The sequence below is a fragment of the Gymnogyps californianus genome, chromosome 2 (genome assembly GCF_018139145.2).
Source record: "Gymnogyps californianus isolate 813 chromosome 2, ASM1813914v2, whole genome shotgun sequence".
NCBI classification, from domain to species: Eukaryota; Metazoa; Chordata; class Aves; order Accipitriformes; family Cathartidae; genus Gymnogyps; species Gymnogyps californianus.
In genome coordinates, this window is record NC_059472.1 from 35,124,414 (window position 1) to 35,147,161 (window position 22,748).

Genomic DNA, 22,748 nt, shown 5'->3' on the forward strand with positions numbered 1-22,748 from the left:
CTCGGCCCCCTATATAGGGCGGGCCGGGCGGCCGGGCCCCTCCCCCGGGCCGGCCCAGCCCGCCCCGCATTCCCGGGACTCCCCGCCCCCGCCGCGGCCCCTCCTCGCCCAGCTCGCCGGGGCCGCCCCGCTCCGCCCCGCCCCGCCGCCGGGGGAGGGTCCCGCGGCGGCACCAGGCCTCGCCCGACGGGCCCGGGCCCGGCCGGTGCTCCGCGCCGCTCAGGGGCGGGCGTCCCGGCGGCTCCAAGCGGCTCCCAGCGGCCGGGGCTGGGCAGAAACCCGCCTCCCGCCGGGGGGGGGGGTGAGGACTACATGTCCCAGGGTGCGCAGCGCCCCGCGCGCCTCCCGCCAGAGCGCCATCTTGAGGCAGTGGCCGTGGCGGAGGGCGGGCGCGGGCGGAGGCGGCGGCGGGCGGGTGCCCGCGGGCTTTGCTGGCCGGAGGGGAGCGGCGTGTGAGGGCAGGCCTGCAGCGGCCCTGACGACGCCGGAGCGTGGGTTAAAGGAGCACGAACCAGCGTTAAAGGTTCGTGCTCACGGCTAGAGACGGACGGAAGCGGCGAGCTGCCCGGAGCCGCCGGGGTCCCCACAGGTTCCCCGAGGCCTGCGTGCCTCGGGTTTCTCTGCTGAGCTGTGAGAAGCTGCTGAACAGAACCCCGATGGGTGTTTGGGTTTTTTTTTTTTTTCCGTCTGTCAGCCAAATACAGAGGCTGTTAATAATCGAACCAACCACTGATGGAAACGGGAGCTCAGCAGTACCAGCAGGCGGAACGTATTTTCTTCCGTGAGAGAACGACTGCCGCTTCCTATAGATGGGCACCCTGCGGCCACCGGGCACCCTGCGGCCACCCCACGCCCAGCGCCGGGAGCAGCCCGCTCCTGGGCACCTGCCAGCTCCGGAGGACGAGGAGCAGAGCCTGCCCTTGCCACCGCCCACATGTGGGTGGGCAGGACTCGTCCCACCGCCTGCTGCCGCTGCCTCTGCCCGTCTGCAGCCGTGTGCCACAGAGCGCTGCGCTCTTTCTTCCCTGTGCAGCTGCCAGTTTTCAGAGAAGCCGTTGGAACTTTGTATCTGTGAACGCTGCCTCTCGGATCTAGCAGAAATTCGAGTTCAAAAGTTTTGCGGGAAAGTGCAGACAACCTCTTCCTTCAGCAGATACTGTAGGTGTTTCATTGCACGTTTGCGTGCTGATTTTAATTACCCCCTTTTATAATAGTTTTAATGAGATCAAGCGATACAAGCTTCTGTATTACCATAAAGTAAAGCTGTTTTACAAAAATCAACGTTGGTGCAGCTGCAACTCGAATCCAAAGCATTCTCGGTAACATTCTTCAGCGCTACCTCGCACCTCTGCGTGCTGCCAACAGGCAACAAACAAAACCAGCAAATGCGGAGCTCGGCGTTCGTTATCCCCAGCCCAGCTGCCTACGCTTTTTTCACGCTAGATACTTCTGTGCTGCTCCGAGCTCCCCCAATTTCCCTTCCTCCCGTGCATACGTAATGCTGTGTCAGGGCCGGTGCCTCCCTGGGTGATTTAAGAGCACAGGTAGGCGTTCACAGGATCAGGCCTAAGAGCCAGTGGCAGCCTTAAGCAGCCTTCCAAATAAAAAGCCGCTGCGCTGGGACGGGCAGCTCTGCTGGCAGCACGGCTTCCCGAACCCTCCTCCCTTTCCCGTCTACGCAATGACTGGTTTTGTATGGTGAGCTGAAAAGTAAACCCAACCTAACCAAAACACGGCCCGACAGAAACGGAGCCCGCCGTTCCCATTTCCCCACGCGTCCTGGTGAACGATCCTGCAGGGGCGACGGACGGGACGGCCCGGGCCCCGGCCGCAGGCGAGCGGGGCGGCAGCCCTCGAAGTCAGCCGGGAAGCCACGCTCCTCACGCGGGGCTCCGTCCAGCTGCAGAGACGGAAACACAGCCCGGGAGCCCGGGCTCTCCCGCTGGAAGCGCTCCGGCCCGCGGGGACGAGCAGGAGGAGCATGGTTGTGAATCCCCGGCGGGGCTGAAAGCCTAGGGCAGGAGGTAGAGTCCCATAGGTTTCCGTTACGGGATACAGGGTTTAAGGCCGAAAGAGGGGAAATCCTGCCTTGCACGAGATGCCTGGCAGCCCTACCGCCGCAGAGCACGTTTTCAGCCTCCGGCGGGGAAGGCTGGGTTTGACGGCGGAGCGGCTCCCGCCCGCCCCGGGATACAGCCAAGTCCCGGCCCCGCCGGGCGGAGGGCGGCTCCCGGACGCTCTTACTTCAGGCACTCGCCGGCCACCCCGGCGCCCGCACCGCGGTCAGGCACCGCCGCGGACGCCCAAACCCGGGGTCCTGCCGGCGCCCAGGGCCCTGCCTGCGCAGGCAGATGGGTTAAGTCGGCCTTGCGCATGCGCCCGCTCTCTCTCTTCCGGCGCTGATCATGGCGGAGAAGGAGTAAGTGGCCGTCCCGCCCTGGGATAATCCGCCGCCATCGGCGGCTGCGGCGGTGCCTGCTCTCTGCACCCACCACCGGGACGCTGCCCCACCGCCCCTCGGTCGCCAGGCCTCCGCCGGCGACACGGGAGGGAGCACAAGTGGCCTGGGGCCGGGAGCGGCGGGAGGATGAGGCCCAGTGCGGCGGGGATGCAGCCGCCGCCGGTCCTGTCCCTTCCGGAGGCGGCTGTTGAGGCGGTTGCTGCCCCGGCGGCCCTCGGTGATGTGGGAGGGAGAGTAGGCCACCAAGCTCCGCTTTCGTGGGTGAGGGACCTGGGGCGGCAGAGTTTCTCCTGGTTTGGCGGCGGGCGGTCAGTGCCGCGCTAGGGTGCGCGAAGCGCTGCGCGGCTTGAGTAGGGAGTCGTAGCCGGGTACGCTTAGAGTAGGGGCTCGCCCGGGTAATTATGGCTCTATAAACACTAGTCTTGTAAGTTTTGTCACAGTTAAGGTTTAAAATCTGACTAAGTTTAAAGTCCTGTGAAATAAATTTCAGAGTGTTGCTAAACTAGTCTTTCTCTTAAGGCACCCGTTGAAATGTTTATTAATCTGAAAGAGATGCGCTTGAAACAGACTGTTTTATTACAGATTGGATTGTAGCAAAGGAGGGTAAAACCTTATCATTCAATTGGTTTCGGTCTTTACGGTTGTGTACATAGGTTGTGTGCAGCTCAACAGGTAGTCTGTCAGATTTCCTTGTCTAGTGTTAAAGGTGATCTGTTCAGGCTGCATCGAGGCCTGGTAACAGTGGGAACAAGGAAGATGCCTCAATGAACTGGCAGAGAGGTCTGCATAAGCACTGTGTTAAGAGTTTGCACTGATGTTTGTCATGTGTGACTTCAAAGCCCAGTTTCTTCATATCAGCTAAAAGAGGTTTTTTTTCTCTTTTCGTTTAGAGCAAAGAAGGTGCCATCTGTACCGGAAAGCCTGCTGAAAAAGCGGCAGGCTTATGCAGCTATAAAAGCCAAACGTCAGAAGAAGATGTTGGCTATAAAAAAGGTGAATAATATTTCATGACTCCTTAACTTGAATTGCTTATCTGTTGTAATATGAGCTACTAGTGCTGATGTAACGCAGTACAGAAGTTTACAGTATTTAGGTTTAGCACGTTGATATTTTCATAATGTTTCGGAATAAAATGTGCTTTTTTTTTTTTTTAGTCAATAACAAACTGGTTCTGAGCAGAGTAAGGGCAAAGTATACAGTTGTCTGTAAGATTAGTCTTCTACAAGGCAAGAGGTTATAGCTTTTGTGAGGGTAAGCTTCATGCATGGTAACATTATTTAAGGTAAAGCAGCACTGCTGCGTAACAGTTTTCCAGATTCTATAGAATGTTGCTGAGAGTGATTTTAAACTCCATGATATGGGCAGATGTTCCTTTAATCTGTGTTATTTGTGGGAAGTTCTAGAATATACCACATTATTTGAAGGTGATTTTCATGTGTTAAAAGGCATTTTATATTTTCATATATAATATATTTATACTATAGTATTATAATCATATTAAGTAATTTTCAATTGATTACAGTTCCGTAAGGCACAAAGAAAACTCATCTATGCAAGAGCCCAAGCTTACCACAAGGAGTACAGGCACATGTATAGGCAGGAGATCCGTATGGCCAGGATGGCCCGAAAAGCTGGCAATTACTACGTTCCAGCGGAACCGAAACTGGCATTTGTGATCAGGATAAGAGGGTAAGATTGAATACAGATGTAAACGATTTTATGTTCAAAAGCACTGAAATTGGCTTTCTTGTTATCTGTCTGTTTTGAGGGCTTAAATATGTCAATAAAATCAAGCCTTCCACTGGTGGCTTGGAAAGTTGTTGGCAGTATGTTGTGTGTGCACCAGAGGCTTATTTAATTAAGTGCAAAATCATTATGCTGGCTATGTCTACTGTCTTTAGGAATCCCTGATTTTTAAGAGGAAGGCAAGGCTACAAATACATGCAGACGGTTGTTCTGTTTCACCTTAATCTCAATAAAATTACCTGCCAGTATTCCACAATATTCTGCGAAGCTTTGTTTGAAGTGTTTGTTTAACTCTCCTTTGGTAAAGTGTTATAGAAAACTAACAAAAGGTGTGATTGGAAGAATTATGTTCAGGAGAGCATAAGGATAGTTCTAAATCATTTAAGTATAATGCTTATTTTAATTCTTTTCATGGAAATAGATATATTTTAACTTCATACTGAAATATATAGAGATAGTAAATGATCCACTAAACTTGCTTTGTGTAATTGGTAAATAGTGATGCGTTTTATATGGGAACAATACTATTGTGGGGTTTTTTTTAACCTGATACTTAGTGTTATCTGGGATGTAGATAATTGAGGCTTTTTTCCTGTGTTCTCTAGCACCAATGGTGTCAGCCCTAAGGTCCGCAAGGTGTTGCAGCTTCTTCGCCTGCGTCAGATTTTTAACGGCACGTTTGTAAAACTCAACAAAGCTTCTATCAACATGTTGCGGATTGTTGAACCCTATATTGCATGGGGGTGAGTGAAGTGGCCAGTTTTATCAAATCAGGGTGCAAATGTTGAGTGCCTTTTGCATTTTGCTACACTAGACTTGCAGGTTTCCCTTGTGTTCAGAATCTTTTTAGATCTTCTGTGTGCTTTCCCTGCTTTGAATTGAAAACATGATGAAGGCAGTGCTTTAAAAGGTAATGCTTGCCAGATATGATTACACTCTCATACTAGTGTTCTTGGGAATTCTGTGTAAGTAAGATTTGCTTCTCTGTTGCTTTTGTATTTGCATTTTGGACATGCTGAAATGATCTTAAATTGTTTGTTATGGAAGTTTCATTCGAGAATGTTAACTTGGAATGTGGCTTGCAAAGACTTAAAATTTTTTTTCTTACTTGACTGTTTCAGTTATCCCAATCTGAAGTCTGTGCATGAATTGATCTACAAGCGTGGTTACGGCAAGATCAACAAGCAGCGCATTGCTCTTACTGATAATTCCCTGATTCAGAAACGCCTTGGTAAATACTGCTTCACTTAACAAAACAAGAAACCAACTTGTTGAATTTGAATGATAAATGCGAAGCTGGACAACTATCCTTACTTGTCTCTGGAGAATAGTAGTGATTGGTTAATAATCTCTACTTCTGTCTTAATAGCTTAATACAAAGCAAGCTGGAAGTAACTTTCATTATAAAGTATTGAAAACCAGTGTAAACAATCAAACTTTAGCATTTTAAATCTGTAATTTTAAACGTAAACTCGACCTTTAGTAGGTTAGTAGATCTTTCAGTAATGAAAAGGTGCTGCAGCAGGAGTTATCATACATAGCTTTGAAGTTTCAAACTTAATATTAGACGTTGTTTGTGTGTTAGACCTTCATGATCTGGTAAACAGACTTTTTAAACTTCCTGTCAGAAGAACTAGCTAGTAAAAGTGATTAGTGTATTTAGTAAAAACAAAGTGTGCTGGTCAGTTGTCGGGAAATAGACTGCTCTAGGAGGCTCCTTTTCCAGTCATGCCAGGAATGAAAGCAAACACTGATGTCTCTCCCATTTTTGGCACTTGATTTGTGTATCACTTCAAATTAGACTGTGTTATGTTTGTTCCTTTTCCAGTGCAATAGATAATCAGATTCTAAAGGTACAAGTATTATGCTATAATCACTTTCCTTTTTAGCATTGTATTTTACGAGCAGTTAACTCGTAACATGTCACTGAAGACTCTGGAAAGGCATTAAGGAAACATGCTATTGCATTGTTCAACAGCATAAGTAGTTCAGTGAATTTCCTTGAGCTACACATAACTACGGTTTTAAGTGTATTTAATCTAGCTTTTCTTCAAAGAATACAGTCTGTTTTCCTAAGACTCACTAAGTGGGGTGTGTTTTTTGTTGTTCCTCATTGCTGGCTACAAATATTCAGCAGTTGAAACTGATGCCTCTTGCCAAATGTAACAACTAAATAATGTTGGATTGGCTGCAGCTAATCCATTTTAATTGGAAAAGTCAGTCATTGGGTGTCATGACAGAGTGGGTACTTTCTGACTTCCTGAAGTTTATCAAAATAAGGAGGTATGACAATAATATCTTGATAATTTTTAGCTTGTTGTTGACCAGTGGTGCCGTAGCCTTTCTGAAAACAATGTTTCTGAATTTTAGGAAAGCTTGGCATCATCTGCATGGAAGATGTGATCCATGAGATTTACACTGTTGGCAAGAACTTCAAAGTTGTGAACAACTTCCTTTGGCCCTTCAAGTTATCCTCTCCTCGGGGTGGAATGAAGAAGAAAACGATCCACTTCGTGGAAGGAGGGGATGCTGGTAACAGAGAAGATCAGATCAACAGACTGATAAGGAGAATGAACTAATGGTGAGATACTACCAAAGGTTAATACTATCCACTGTTCCATCTCTATGTAGGCTGCTGCCATTATTGGTTGAACATTCAGGTTTAATATATATTCACTCATGCTTGGGTGGTACCTACAGTATAAAGCTCCTTGGACAATACAGTGTTCTGATTTTATTTTTGAAGTCTTACTAAAGCTTAAACATTTGTGAAGAAATTACATCTTCATTATAGCTGATATGTTTAGGAAGTGTAAACTTTACCAGTAACTTATTTTCCATTTACTGATAACTTGTTTTAAAACCTTATTTGGATTTTATGATGGGGAAGCCTTGAGATCTTGGCTACAATTTTCAGCCCTCATTAATGAACTCTTAATATGACCAAAGTCTTGTGATTGCAAGTACAGTGTGTTTTCAGATTGTCTGATTTCTGCTCTAAAAGCCTGTTTAGGACTGGGAGAAATTAAATTGTCAATTTAGTCCATTTTAATGGTCTAAATTTTCAGCTTGTTCAAGCTTCAAAGTGATTCAATTTAAGCTTTCATGTTAACGTGACCAAGATGGTCATTTTGAAAGACTAATTTGCCCATTTGAATAGTCTATCCTTTAGAAATGGGAAGGTTTATTAACGTTTAAAGCAGTTTGACAGTGACAGCTGAGTCCTGAAGTTACTATCTAGTTAAACAATCTGTCTTACCATCTGTTGTTGTCGCTCTGCTGTTCCTGCTTTGATGAGAAGGTCGCTGCCATTCAAAGCCAAAACTTTTTTGAGAGTTCTCATACTTCTTGCTTTGTCCACCTTTTTTACACACTAAAGTAGCTTTGGTGTTGCCAATATCTTATTTTCAGTCAAGGATAAACGCCTTTTTGGTGTGACAGATACGCTGGAATTTAGGAAAACTTCATTGTGTTAGGATGCTTGGAAAGAATTAACAGGCAAAGACCTAATTTTCCCTAAAGGCAAGAAGGTTTTTTGGTTGGTTGGTTTGGGTGGTTTTTGGGTTTGGGTTTTTTGTTTCCTTTTTTTTTCTTTAATAAAGAAATCAGATGTGCAGTTTAGTTAGGAATTCGTAACTTCCAGAGGGTTGGTTAATAAAAAAAATTGTGGGTAGTGATGTGACTTTACAGCTTAAAACAGGTGCAGCTGCTGTTTGGATGAGTTCTCAGAAATCAAATTTTCTGAAGGGAGGGAAGTCTTTTTTGGTTTTTTTAAGCCTTTTAAAAATGTTTTTATAGCCAACAAGGTATAGCAAGTTGAGCTCATTGAGGTCTGCTGGCTGTCCAAGGAGCTAAGGGAGACCTATGAAATATCTTTCCATTTGACTGACAGCGTTTTTTCTTTAGGCTTTTTTGTAGGCTGTTCTTCCTCAGTTTCCGCTCCCCCAAGTTTCTTGCATGTTGCTTTGTTGTCTCCATCTGTGAAGCAGCAGAATTCTAAAGCACTGATTACATGGCACGTGGAAACTTGCACTTTAGGAAAATAGTTGCTTGCTGGGGACGCTGTTGTTGTAGAGCTTTTTAGCTCAACTGTGGGAAGCAGTGGGTAACTTTGAGAAGCAGAATTGCTGTAATGTTTGTTGCCTGGAGTGATGTTACGTTACTCATACTAGCATTCTTGTAGAAACTTTGCTGCTGGTGGCACCAACTGTTAGAAGTTCAGTACTGGCAGATATTTCCCTTAAGTTAGTGCATGAGGCTTCATAACTACAACTGAGCAAAACTACTTCCACTTTATGCTCCTGTCTGGTTTCTGAGCATAAGATGGAAACTGCTATTTTTAATTGAAACCCCGCAGCTTTTCTGTCAGTGTGGATCCTTTCTCCTCCATCTTCACTGACAAACATAAGAAGTATACTGGTGGTCTTGAGTTTTCAGGAGCCTTCCTACAGGAGGGAAGCTTCTAGTTCACTATTGCAGTGGCTATAAATGCCTGTGAGGAGTAGCATATTGGCAGAGAAACTAGGGATATTCAGCTGGTTGCTTGTGTTTTTCATTGGACTTCTAGCTTAGCGTCCCGTGTAAGTAGCAGACATCAGGGCTTTACTTCATCTTTCAGTTCAGGAAGTGACCTTGCAGTTTCTTATTTTATGCTTATAAGCAGTTAGTTGTTCTGCTTGGACTGCAAACAAACATACCTCTGATGTAAAGCTAAGGTAACTGATTGTTCTTGTCTCTTGCACTTTCTCTTCCTGCTATTTTCCTACTGTTCTGAATAGAGTGCATATTTAAAATACAGATAACCTACATGTAGAAAATAGAAGAATGTTGTAGTTTCTACTGAGGTAATGGGCAACTAGAGCAGTAGGTTCAGATGAGATATTGGCAGTACTCATAGTACTGTCATTCTGAAGGGCCGTGTATCTGAAGATGAGTATTTATTCTTCTTCCCTATATGTAGGTGGTTCCCTGCTATTTGTCTTTATTTCTTACTACTTGAGTGGTATTATCACATAAATTAAAAAAAAAAAAAAGACTTCCAGTATAGATTCCATCATACAGATTGCGGAAAAAGAGCATAGTACTTGATACTGAATTTTGACGATTCAGTATTGGCAAGATACTGAATTTCATTAGCTCTCAAGCAGACTTTACAGGAACTGGTCTCAAGTCTGCTTTTTTGCTTTCATTTCTGAATGAAGTGTGCTGAAAATAGAGTTACTGCAGCAAAAGTTAGAATACGTACAATGCCTCAGTATGTCTTTAAAAGCATAGCAGGTGGGAGCTTGATATTTAGACAAATAGGAAAATAGGTACCAATAGTTGAAGTAGAAATGTTTATCCTGTTAGTTCTGGCACTTGAAATCTGTGTTTTGAGTGAAGAGATATTAATACAGAAGTTAGTTATTGTGTGCAAGACTATTGAAGGCTTAAATCCAGTGAAATAAAATTAATATTTTCACCCTGAATTATAAACTGTAGAAATGTATTAATTCTTTGGGTGGCCAAAGTAGTTTCAGATCTACACATGTCTAATGATACTTTTTTTTTCCCTTTCAGATTCAGATGTCCAGCTGCAATCTTTCAAACTCTGGTCTGTTAATAAAACCATCTTGCACAAAACAGTGCGTCATCTCGATTGGTCTCTTTTTGTGATCCTCTTCTCTAGTGGTGGTGGTTGCTAAGTTAACTTTGGAGTAACCTGTTTCAAAGAGCCAGGTATAGTTTGAATTAGCAGTGTATAGATGGTTCTGTTTAACCTTCATTTGGAGGAAGAAGATTTGGAAGGATTCGTGGAGGTAACATTAGTTTTTGAGTGGCAACAATTATTTATTTTTGTTCTGATTAAAAGTATGGTAAATGACAAACTGAGCTGTATGCTGTTGAGGGACAGGATTCCTGCTTAGTGTAGTGCACCAGAAAGCTGTGTGAGAAGATTTTTCGATGAAGAGGCAAGGGTAAATCAGTTCTTAACATGTTAAGATCATCATAATTACTTCCAGCTCTGAACATCTTCAGGTATTTTTTTTACCAAAAGTAACATGAAATACTTTACAAAATAGCAAATTATTTTCCACATTCTAGATAATTACTCAGCTTCACATAATTTTTTTGCGGTGTTCTGTTTCCAGTACTATAGAAGTGGAGACCACAGGATTCATGAGGACATGAACAGTTGTTAATGTGTAGGTCTAGCGGAGTACAGATTAGAAACCCAGGGACTAGTAAAATGCATAACTCAGCTTGTGTTGATACTGACGTCTCGTCTTGCAAGCACTTCACTGGAGGAGCCTTAGCCTGCCAAGGCACTTGGTACAACAGATCAAGTCTTGTCTGCTCTGAAAGGCTTTTCTCAGTTACAGGCAAGCTGTATTTACATACTTCACCAATGAAGGATGTCCATTTAAAAATCACTAGCATTGATTTTTTTTTTTCCCAATTTGTGCAAAAGCTTATTTCTACACTTTAAATAAACTAGCATTGCTGTTAAAAAGTTTTATTAAAGCTTGTCAAAAGCTAGGTTTTTTTTTTTAAGTAACTCAGGAAATGATGGTAGTGGCCTAACTGAAAATAGCTGTGTGCTTTTGTTTGTTAATGTGTTAGGACATTGGCAAAAGAGCTGAGTGTCAGATGGGTCCGTGTTTCCAGATACCTGAACAACTGATAATTCTAAAACCTAAAGTGACAATTCCCCTATTGGGAGTCAAGCTCCAGAATTTGGTAACACAGCTTCTTGTGTCTAAATACGAAGGTACCAACGCCTTTGTCCATTTAAGCTAATAACTGCACAAATCAGAACTTAGCAGTTCCTTACAGCTATTCAGTGCAAGTAATTAGACTACTGATACATGCTTGAAGAGGGTTTAATGAGTGAATGAGGTAAAAACTGTAGAAGTACTTCATTTGTTAGGCATCTTTGTAAAATAAGTGGTATGATTTACAAGGAAAAAAAACATTTTCATAAAGTTGCTGGAGGAAGGGAAAAAATCTTAGGGTGAAAATTACAATAATCACTTCGCCCTATTAATGGGAACCTTCAGTTCTCGATCTTGTAAGAGTATAATCTGACTCCTTTCAGCTTAAAACTGCACCACCGGGTAATGAAATTCAGATATCGGGGGGGATGTACCTGAGAAAAGTTTTGTTGACTTCGGTATCCTTGTTTGTTTGTTTCAGTTGGTAGAGTTCTTCCATTACTTTGCTACAAGGTTTTCAGTTATTTCCCTTGGACTCATACACATGTTCTAGTATATTCTTAACAGAAAAGCGTTTCATGGATATAATGAAGCCATACAAATGGATAGCAAACTTTGTATGATAGGTATAGAGAATAAAAGATAAACTCATGAAGTTAATGAGTGCTGTAGGACAGACCTTGTTTGTCTGATAAGAATGCCCTGTAGGTCCCAAATTTTGTTTAAAAGAATACATGCACTAAAGCATTAGTGAGGAGAAAGTTAATTTGGTTTTCATGGTACTAGAGTAGCTCATTTTTCTTAACCTGCCTCAAATGCACTTTCAGATAACAGCTGCAAAATGTTAATACGTAGTGTGGGAACTAATATTAAAGTGTAGCTGTGTTTAAGCCGTTAATCTTGCATAGTTGGTCACCTTTTATACTAGCGTAGTTTTCAGGGGTTTTAGTATTGCTCTTCAGGCATGTCCTGTAGTAGGCAATTAGAGAAACAGCTCATGATCTGAGTTAAGGTCAGAATTTGCACTGGAAATGAGGCATGATCCACTTACTCAGTGCATGAATAGTACATTTTGGAGCATTTATGAGGTAATTTGAGTTAAAAGTGTAGCTGATGAATACAATCACTTGGTCCCTAAGCAATAAATAATGCAGATCCTTTGTCAACATTCTATGATAAAGTTCAGGTTCTTGCAAACATGCTATTATTTTCTCGCTGTCCATAACTGCCAGCTGCTGACGCATTCTGGAATAAAATTTCTATGAACTCTTATCCTCTTTCAGAATGACCAGCGTCTTCCTTTTTTTCCTCAGAACTGAAGCCAGAAGCTTTACCTAATAGCTATTGGAGAAGCAACAGGAGACTGACTGAAATGCTAACAACTCACAAATTTTTTAGGCGTGCTAAGGTTTATAGGCTTGACAGTTAATTGGTATTCCTTTCTTTGCTGGCGTCCAGCCTCTTTCACTATCACCAAGTGTAAAGTCATACATCTGGAAACGGAATGGGAGCCCATCCCAAGAATTGGTGTTTTGAGAGAAAGTTAGGGGATGTGATGGATAGTCAGCTGAACGTAAGCTCCCACTTGGCCAAATGCAATTCTTGGATGCATTAGAAAGGGAATATCAAATGGGATGGGGGAGGTAATACTACTTTTGTTCCAGTAGTGTTTGCACTAGTGCCAAATGCAGTATCCAGTTCTCGTGCCAAAAATCAAGCATGTGCCTTATAATACTGGGAGAGCTTACTTTAAAGGCAGACGTGGTTAAGAAATGAGTATCTACCTATAATTACCTCCATGGAGAAAAGTAGTTTGATAATAGAGAATTCTTTGATCTAACAAAGCTATAATAGGGTGAAATGTCTTGAAATTGAAGCCAGATAAATTTTGGCTTTAAGCAAACAATTTTAATGGAACATAATTAGACACTGGAACACTTAACCAGTGGTGTGCCAGATTCTTTGTCAGTGGTCATTTCTAAATTGGTGTTTGGGGGTTTTTTCTTCCTTTAAAGCATATGCTATACTTCTAAGAGATTTGTTGAGGTCGGTCCCGGAGCCTCTCTTACTCGGCAGAAGTTATTAAATGCAGGCTTTTCAGGTACTCGAGGGATACAAGTTAGAGCCTTGTTTTAAGATGTCTGGCCACCCAGAGTGAAATTCAGAATGGCGGTGGTGGGTGTTCCGTGCTTCACAAGGGAACTTGGACTGATGCAGTGCACAAAGTGGCAAGTCACCTAAACCTCAGCATAAATAGTGCTTCATGGTAGGACTTCACATACCTTTTATGGGCTTTGCTGCTTCTGCCTGTTTGGAATCCAGATCTCACAGCTCTCTCCTGAGGACTGGGACCCATGTATTTTTTAGAGCATTAAGTAGGGCTTACTGTCAATTTTGAGTCCCCAGCAAGCGAAGTGGCGTCCCTGCTTCATACAACTGGTTTGCTCACACTTAGGAAACTAGATCCATGGGTTCCTTCCATCTCCCAGTTTCCAGAAGACCGTCCTTTCCACAGAACTGCAGGTGAGAAAATCTCTGGACGTTGCTCCTTATTGAAGCTGTGCCAAAGTCTCAGGCAGGGAGAAGATCCCGATTTTAGCTTAGATTAGGAAACTGCAGAGCAGACAGACACGAATCTGAAAACAGTCGAGCTTAGAAGGGAACAAAATTTTAGTCTCCCAAAGCCCAGGTGAACTGTTCTACTCAACTAGTTTCATTAGGTGTAAGTTGTAGTGGGAATTCCTTTGTCTTCAGGGATCTTTAATGTGATTGTGCCAGTTCTCTCTTGTGAAGTTCTCATTCTCAGCATACTTGTTTTTTCTGAAAGCTTTTGTACCGTACCAGACTACTCCAGGCATCTAGGATCACAAAAATATCTTTGCCCTGCCTAAATGCAGGTTTAGATGTAAGTAGGCTCTTACATGGTGCAGTTTTTCATGACTGAAAAGTCTGAAAAATCAAGTACTGAGCTCATGAATTGCAAGTGCTAAGAAAGAACAAGGGTGTTCAGAAACAATTTTCTACACAAAGCTTCCATCATTTTTCAGTCTGTCTGTAGGTGATGACACCAGCCATTTCTAGCCTGATCCATGAAAACGAGGAGTACTTGTGACCTTGGTCATACTGCAAATAAGAGCGAATTTTCAAAGTTCAGAGCTGTAAGCAATTTTCCCTGAATTATTTTTCGAAAGTTAAAAAAACTCCACAAAAGCAGGTTTTTTGTCTGCTAAGTATTTCTTCATATAAATTACTCATTGCACTAAATATCTTTCATTATGAAATAAGTAGGTACTTGGTTGGAAGAAAACAATGAAAAATAAGGGAGTGTGCAGTCATAGGGCCATGGGGTGTATATGGGGAAGAAGCCACGTGCAAAGTAAAATCTAGGGTAGAGGAGGAAAAGGGAGCAGAGGGAGGTGTCAGCAGCAGTATTACTCTTCCCTTGCTTAGCACTGTTTTGGCAGCGCAGAGAGGCTGTGAATCCAGTTTGACTAGCCAGCGTGCCGCATGCTTTGCATTGCTTCCCATCCTGAGTTGCTCTGGCGGGCAGAGGCGTTTTGTACAACTTCACTCGTCTTTGGAGTCTGCCTGGAGCGCTGGCCGTCTCGTGGTGCACGTGCGCTGCCCAGGCCCTGCAGTGGTGTCGTGAAGCTCTGCCCATGGCGCGTTCCTACTCCTGCTGCACTTTGTTTAGGAGCTATGCAAGGATTACCGCACTCTGCCATATCTGATGGCATCTGTTATCCACAATATTATGCTCTTTTTTTTTTATTGCACAATAAAATCCAGTTGAAGTTTTCAAGTCCTGACCACTCTGAATATCTCATGTATAGAATACCACAGTAGTACCTAATAATTTCAACACAATGCATGTTTAAATTTTTGATACTAATGCTGTGTATCACACATCATTATAACAAGGCCTCCAAGATAGAAACAAATAAGATACAGTGAGCCAAGACAAGTAGGCAAATGGGATTCAAGGAAAGCTCTAAGCATCTCTAGTTTTAGTTTGAAAAACAGATAGATGACTTCTTTTTTTTTTCCTTTAACTTCTTTTGCTAGGTATTATTTAACACAACTGAACTGTAAGAGAACAAGTTTAACTAGTAGATTGTAATACTGGCACTTTTTTCTGCCAATCCTAATTTTATAATTTTAACTACTTTTTTTTAACTTAGAATTCTTTTTTTTTTTTTTTTTTGCTATTCCCTCCTACTACTGAAATACATTTTTGTGAAAGGAGAAAGAAAAATTGGGTGAGGTTTTTCTTTATACAAATTGTCTACTAATACACACCACCACCACCCCCCCCCCCTTTGTGGGAGAAGCCATCAGGATTGAAAGCAGCATAAATAGTGGGTGACAGTTCAGTTGGTTTTAGTTAGGCATAGGAAGTGTTAATTACGTCTTAAGAAGAAATTAAACTAATTATATAGTAGTGTCTAGCTCTATAACATTCTTTATTCTAGAAGACTAAAGAAGCCAGGATGTAAATGTTGCATTTATTTATAACCTGAAGTGTTGAAGGTGAGGGGGGTTTAGCTCTGACTTGAGTACAGTGTTAACTGGTAGATGATGTTTACTTTTATTATTCTTCTGGTTTAGTTTTAATGATTGCTTTGTCAGTTTAGAGCCTGGTGGTTCTTTGAAGCTTCTGCATGATCTTTGCTCTTTTACTTCTCATGACTGTCTCTGAAACTATTGCTCTCAAGTAAGTGCTTTGAGGACATGAAACTTGGTAGTCCTTGGAAAGTCCTAGGAAAAAACCCACGACACTCCTTTAATCCTTTTATTTGCTTTTACTTACTGTATAAAACTAAAAATCAGCGAACGAAGTGAATGACTCCAGAGAATATGTATTTTGAACAGTACTTCCAGGCTAGCTTGTTTCCAATACCTTATGAAGAAGGACTGAGGTAACAGCCTTCTAGCCTCTCTGTCCTAACATCTGGCTTTCTGCTGTCACGGCGTTCATTTCTGCTCTGTTGGATTGCAATCCCTGGCTTTCCCAAATGAGGGGTAGATGTTTCTAACTACTGTTCTACAGCTTCCATGTCTAAAGCCTTTGTGTGACAGCGTTCTTCTTAGCAGACTTTGAAGTACTTCACCACTGACATCAGTACTACGCTTTTCTTTCTGCTGGGAGGACAGACCTACACAGACAACATGACTTGCCAAGGTTTACCTGGCAGACTGGTAGCCAAGCCAAGACTCCGCCCGCAGCAGTGGGAGAGGAATCTACAGCCTGGAAGGAAGCCTCTGAGCGGTGTCGGGGAGCCAGTGGCTGTGGCTGGGAATGGGATTTGTGCCAGCTGGTGTACTGTGACCAGGGAGGGCTCTGAAGCCAGGTCGCTACGATCACAAATGGGGGGAGTTGCACCTGAGAAGCTACCGTTGTAAAACTGTGATTGCTGTCTCCCTCCCCACAACTCCCCAGCTGAGCTATCCTTGCAGGCAGGGTGGGGACTCACCGTCCAAAATCCTGTCCTGGATTTAGTCTTCTCGAACATGAATCCCTGACTCAGGTTTTCAGAGGTACCTGGAAAGGTGGTAATAGTCTGCGCTCTTTTTAGCAGATTAGTCTAGCACACTTACCTGGGAAGAGGTGGTCTGTGTGTACTCAATAATTTTCTGTGACTGAGATGGGTTCAAATTCACATATATCAGTCTGCGGCAAAAATGACCTACGCTTCTTAGAAACTGAGTTTTTCTGAGTAATGGCTATGCTTTCTTTTGAACTCAGCGTTACATATGGTCTGAGTTATCCTACTGGCTCGAGTATCTTTTGGTCTGTAGACATCTATCGTGGAAGTTAAATAAATTTAGACTTGATATAAATACAGAGATTCTTTGCCCTGCCAAAATGTTCATTGCTCTGGACAGGCACAGTAGGAGAACTTTAGGAGACAATTTTGGCTTCTGCAGTCCTGCAGGACTAAGCTTGTAGGTGCGCTTTAAATACCGGTTCAGGTACCTATCTGCAAAGAGAACTGGGTCCAGAGCCAGGTCTGAGCCAGCAGAGTTTGCAGTTGGAGTGAGGGTTGGGCTGGACCGGCAGAGGGGCAGTATCCTTGGACTGCTCCCTCTTAGGTCTGCTCTTTTTCATATATTCAAACGAGCAAGGCCCTCTTTTGAAAGTCACTCACTGCTTGCTTCTTTTTATTTAAATTGGCTTCTTTTCTTACAGTTTTTACCCCTGGGTTCTGTGAAAACTTAAGCTGTGAGAAAACAGGGAATGGGACTGCAATAACACTTTAATTTTTATCTCTTCCCTTAACTTGCTTCTTTTCACCAAGCCCATTGATTCTCCAGTATACAAGTAATCTAGATTAGTAATCAGTTGTGTTGGAGTAGCAAGCCAAGACCTGAGATAAATTTGCAGAGTTTTTGTTCTGGATGCTGTACTAGCACTTTCTGGAAGACTGTTGTTGTACTGAGGAAACTATAAATTAAAATCAATGGAGCTTGTAAATCAAGTGATGACACATACATGTGATCTTTAAAATATCTTAGTGAATCATGTTACATTAAAAACATTGATATGTAGTTAGATTTAAATGTGCTTTTTGTTAAATGCCTAGATTGTTATCGGTTTTGTTTGTTCCCTTGTTGTTTTCTTTTCTTCTTTCACAAAATGTGCTTGCTTGAGCAAAAGGGGCTATTTCTGCCTGGACTATGCTTTTCAGAACACAAATCTTGATTCTAGTATTTAGTTTCTTACCATGTTTTCAATCTGAGTGTTCCTGAACCAAGATTTTGCAATGGGAATAAATTTCTCTTAACTTCTGCTCAGAAGCTGAGCTTTTGAAGTGAATATAATGGTTTTTTTCAATGATAAGCTGTCACTTCTGAAAAAACAGTAAAGATATTCAATTTTTCTTCCTATTTTTTGTATGACGTGTTTTAATAGTATAGATAAATGTGTGTGGGTAACAGTTGTTATACATGGGAAATGGAAGGAAATCTGTAGGAAAAGTCTGTGTATCCCTGAAGAAAAGCAGGACTTTTCTCCAGCTGGGAATCAGGATGATGAAGTTCTCCTTCCACAGATTATTTTTCCCAAGGACTCCTGTTACTTAACCATCTGCAATGTCTCCTCTTGAAGTGCTGAACTTAAACCTGTGTATTCATAGTACAGAAGTATTATGAGTAGCTTCTGGGTCTTTAAGACCTTCAGGATCCTATCAAGATGCCAAAGTTAAGGGTGCTGACAGCTCAGTCAGACAGAAAGGCTCCTTCTGCAGTAATGCCCTGTGGTAATGTTCCTCCTGGTAACACCCCTGTACTAAAGCTACACAGAACTGAAGGCTACAAAGAGGCAATTGCTCTAGTGTGTTGAAACTATTTTATTTCAAGCAATTGTGCTTAGGCTGAGATCCAACAATACTACTATTAGTTACATGTAGTTTCATTAAAATTGCATCTAGAGCAGGCTTTGGCTGGGAAGAGAAGATAGCCCCCAGTCCAAAAGCTGCCCATTATCCAGCTGGAGCCTTCACAAGTGAAGTACAGTTCCTGTAATCAGTTTATGGTTTTGGATGCTGCTGAGCACCTATGAAGTAGGATGTATCAGAGCACATGTCAAGCTATAACCTCTGCAGAAAGTTTTGGTCACTTTCTGAAAGTTCACTTACACAAAAAGAGGCCCTTTGGAGCATGCATGTTTTGTGCGGTCCACATTCTAGGAACGGCTGGGAAAGACAGGGCACGTGCTTTAGAACCAGTAGTAAACTGGGCATTAAAAATAGTTGTAGGTACTCAACTCCACGTACCTTTTGGTCTTTTACATAAAGCCTATAGGGACGTGGCAGGTGACGTGCAGGTGACTGTACCACAGTCAATTTGTAAATGAATCTCTAGATGGAGCCAAAACAGATCTAATGTATGAGTTTTGCAGACAAAGAAATGACGTTAAGATTTTCTACTGAAGGCCTACAGCTATGAGAAAACATCTAAGTCTATAACAGAACTTGATACCCACTTGAAAACTACTGAGGTTCCTTACTGATTTTTTCAGGGTTTAAAGCCTGAAGAATTGCAGTGCTCATAGTCTAAACAATTGTGTATCAGGGCATGTTACTGTGCAGTAATGGCTAATGTAAGGCTAGAATCCCTTATCTCACAGTAAATCTGCACCTGTGCATCCATTACGTATACAAAATCAGTATGACAATCTCATGGTGTGTCCTCCAATATCTGCCTGCACATTAATGATTTTCTGAATTGTCAGCATTGATAAGTGCCAGTCACACGTGTTCCCTTTTGGTGCTGTATTTATGGTGCGATGTCTGGTTTGCCAGTCATTTACTTGCCCACTGTTTTAGAAAAACATTTACCAGCTATGTTATATGTACAGGCTTAAGAATCACAACACGCTTGTTGCCTGAAGTGCCTATTGATAGTTTAGGATAGACCAATGCTTGAAAGCTGCCTTTTCCTTGAGAAAAGAAATTGCAGAGTGCAAATACAACACTGAGTAAAAATAACCCTTAATTAGTTTTATATGTTATTCTTAATTATTTCCATAATGTAGACCATATCATAATAAAGAGACTGTTTGAAGTTGCTTTTGCTTTCATTTTTCCCTCATACAACTTTATAGAAATGCATGGTTTCACAGACTCGCAACGGTAACTGCTGTGTCTGGAAGAGTAGGAAAGCATCTGTGTTAAAACTGATCAAATTAAAACCAACTTTATGAGCTATCAAGGTCCTTTTTGGCACAGAACCTGCTCTATCCTGCTGTCTCTCTGGAGCTGAAGGTAGCTGCACTATGGGACAGCACCCTTCCAGCGAATCCTGTAACAAAATGTAGTGAGTTTGTCCCATATTGGGTTAAGACTAAGAGAAAACTACAGGTCTCAAAAATACAGCTTTCTGCACTGTCCCCAAACAACTGCTTAGACCGCATGATCTTGGGTGGATGCTCCCAGCCTCGCAATTGCTTTCTACCTTGCAAAAAGATCCCAGCAGTGACTGTGCTCACAGGTACTGCAGAATACCCAGTGAAGCAAGCCGAGAACCGGGAACATTGCCTTGCGTGGAACCCCGCTGGCACTAATTCACGTAACTGCCCCTGTGATGTTGCAACCCATCCTCAGCAGCGGCTCTCGCAGAGACTACAAGTAACCCTTAGCTGCTCAGCCAAAAGTCCCACGCCACCTCATTTTATTTCTGACTTCATCGCATGAGATAACTCCTCTTTTCAGACAGCAATACTTACATGCTGAGTGACCCAGAAACTTTTTGCAACAATTAGTAGGTGATCCTTACTCATAACATGTGACTGACGGAAGAACTGCAAGTGTGTCCGTCTCTCTGCGGACTCTGTTGCAGGGCAGTAACTGCCTTTGCTCAGTCTGTTGCTGATGAAAGGTGTCCATTAGACACCAAATGTGAAACCAATTATGGGAACTTTGTCAAGGTAATAAAACCACACTCTGTTTCAGTGATTTATTCCTATCATAGTGACCTGCAAAGAGAGAATGAGGTAGATCTGGTTAATATATGCAGAGAGCGTCTTTGCCATTATCTGCTGTTGAATGTGGATAACTGTACTAGGTGATATGGCAGCTCTAGTTCTACCACGGTATTCCTCTATGACCCCTGGCAAAGCACCAAGAGCCAGATAAACATTAATAGTGAAACGTCAAATAGTAGAACTTTATCTCTAGCCTCAGAGCAACAATGAATTGTGATTTATGTGAACAGAAAAGTGTGCTCTGTAGCAACAAGGAGCTAACTTTAAAGTAAATGAGAACTTGGATAACTAATAGAGATGAATCATGAAAAAAAATAGATTGGAAGGAAGCTCTTGAAGTCAATCACCTGCTCCAAGTACAGTAATTTCAAAGTTAGGCCAGGTTGCTCAGAGCCTTGTCCCTTGAGTTTTGAAATTCTCCAGGGATGGAGATGCTACAGTCTTTCTCCATGATACCCAGTTACTCTCATGTAACTAATTTTCCCTCTTGCAGCTTATGGCAGTTGCCTCTTGTTCCTTGTGCTGTGTACCTCTATGATGATGGAATCTGGTTCCATTCTCTCTAACCTCCGTTTAGGTACTTCAAGATTGCAATTAGAGTCTGCTCTCTCTTCTCCTTTATCCGCCTTTTCTCTGGGCTAAACAAACCCAGTTCCTTCAGTCTCTCATCATGTATGTGCCATCCCCCTGAATACCTTAGTAGCCCTCTAGATTTTCTGTTTTGTTGACATACCTCTTGGGAGGCCCAAAACTGGGCACAGTACTCCAGACGTAGCTTCACCAGTGCTAGGTAGAGGGAAATAATCCCTTTCTTCAGTCTACTTGCCATACTCTAGCTAACATAGGTCAGTATGCAGTTAGCCCTCACCATTGCAAAGACGCATTGGTGGGCTTATGTCCACCAGGACCCTCACATCTTTTTCTGAAGAAATGCTTCTTAAATCTAGTTTAAAGCCCTCCTCACTAGGTTAGCAGATCTGTTGGCAAATATGCCCTTGTCCCACTTTTTCAGTGGGGGATGCTGTCTTTCCTTGGCGTTTCTCATTCTTCAGACTCCCATGGTCATAGAGGCCAAAACCCTTCTGATGACACTGACCAAACAGACAGATACTGAGCTGCATTTCCACTCATGCCTGAACTGTTCCCCTTGATCAGCAGGGTTGAGAGGAATGCCATCTGGAGCTCCATACCCTTCACCCTTGTCCCTAGAGCACTGCAGTAGTCTCCTCAAAGTCTGCACTAGTAGTATAGTACTGTTAGTGCCCATGTGGAAAAGCAGCAAAGCATAGTATTCCAAAGACCAGATTACTCAGCAATTTATCCACAGTGTCCCAAATCCATGCCCTGGGCAAGCAACCCTCTTGAGACAGCAGCTCCATGCATCAGATGGGTGCTACTGTCTCCTCCGGAAGGCAATCTCTAAGCACTGTCATCCATTGCTTCCCTTTTTAGCCCTGGTTCCCATCTGTCAGTCAGGCATGGCTGGCCCAGATGCCTCTTCTGTCAGAGATTACTCCTCCTCTTGTCAGGGCCCTGTCATTGCTCTCCAACTGAACAGCTGCAGTTGGAAAAAGAGCTCTATCTTGCTGTGGAAGTCACCAGTATCCATCCCATCTTCTACCAGAAGCATAGCTTATCATAGAAGCATAGCTTATCATAGAATCATAGAATCATAGAATTATTTAGGTTGGAAAAGACCTTTAAGATCATCAAGTCTAGCTGTTATCCTATCAGTGCCAAGTCCACCACGAAACTATGTCCCTAAGCACCACATCTACACATCTTTTAAATACCTCCAGGGATGGTAACTCAAACACTTCCCTGGGCAGCCTGTTCCAATGCTTGACAGCCCTTGCAATGAAGAAATTTTTCCTAATATCCAATCTAAACCTCCCCTGGCGCAACTTAAGGCCATTTCTTCTCATCCTATCACTTGCTACTTGGGAAAAGAGACCAACACCCACCTCGCTACAACTTCGTTTCAGGTAGTTGTAGAGAGTGATAAGGTCTCCACTCAGCCTTCTTTTCTCCAGACTAAACAAACCCAGTTCCCTCAGCCGCTCCTTACAGGACTTGTTCCCTAGACCCTTCACCAGCTTCGTTGCTCTTCTTTGGACATGCTCCAGCACCTCAATGTCTTTCTTGTAGTGAGGGGCCCAAAACTGAACACAGTATTCAAGGTGCGGCCTCACCAGTGCCAAGTACAGGGGGACAATCGCTTCCCTGGTCCTGCTGGCCACACTATTTCTGATACAAGCCAGGATGCTATTGGCCTTCTTGGCCACCTGGGCACACTGCTGGCTCATATTCAGCCAGCTGTCGACCAGCACCCCCAGGTCCTTTCCCTCTGGGCAGCTTTCCA

General features: G+C 43.2%; 1 protein-coding gene across 1 annotated transcript; it reads left to right on the forward strand.

The window, feature by feature from the left end:
* The first annotated feature begins 2,374 nt into the window (after nt 1-2,374).
* Nucleotides 2,375-9,834, forward strand: RPL7 (ribosomal protein L7). Its single transcript, XM_050892495.1, has 7 exons — nt 2,375-2,419; nt 3,352-3,454; nt 3,984-4,150; nt 4,813-4,950; nt 5,329-5,438; nt 6,578-6,788; nt 9,767-9,834. The coding sequence occupies exons 1-6, from the start codon at nt 2,406-2,408 to the stop codon at nt 6,784-6,786; spliced, it is 741 nt and encodes a 246-aa protein (XP_050748452.1). The 5' UTR covers nt 2,375-2,405; the 3' UTR covers nt 6,787-6,788; nt 9,767-9,834.
* The last annotated feature ends 12,914 nt before the right edge of the window (nt 9,835-22,748 follow it).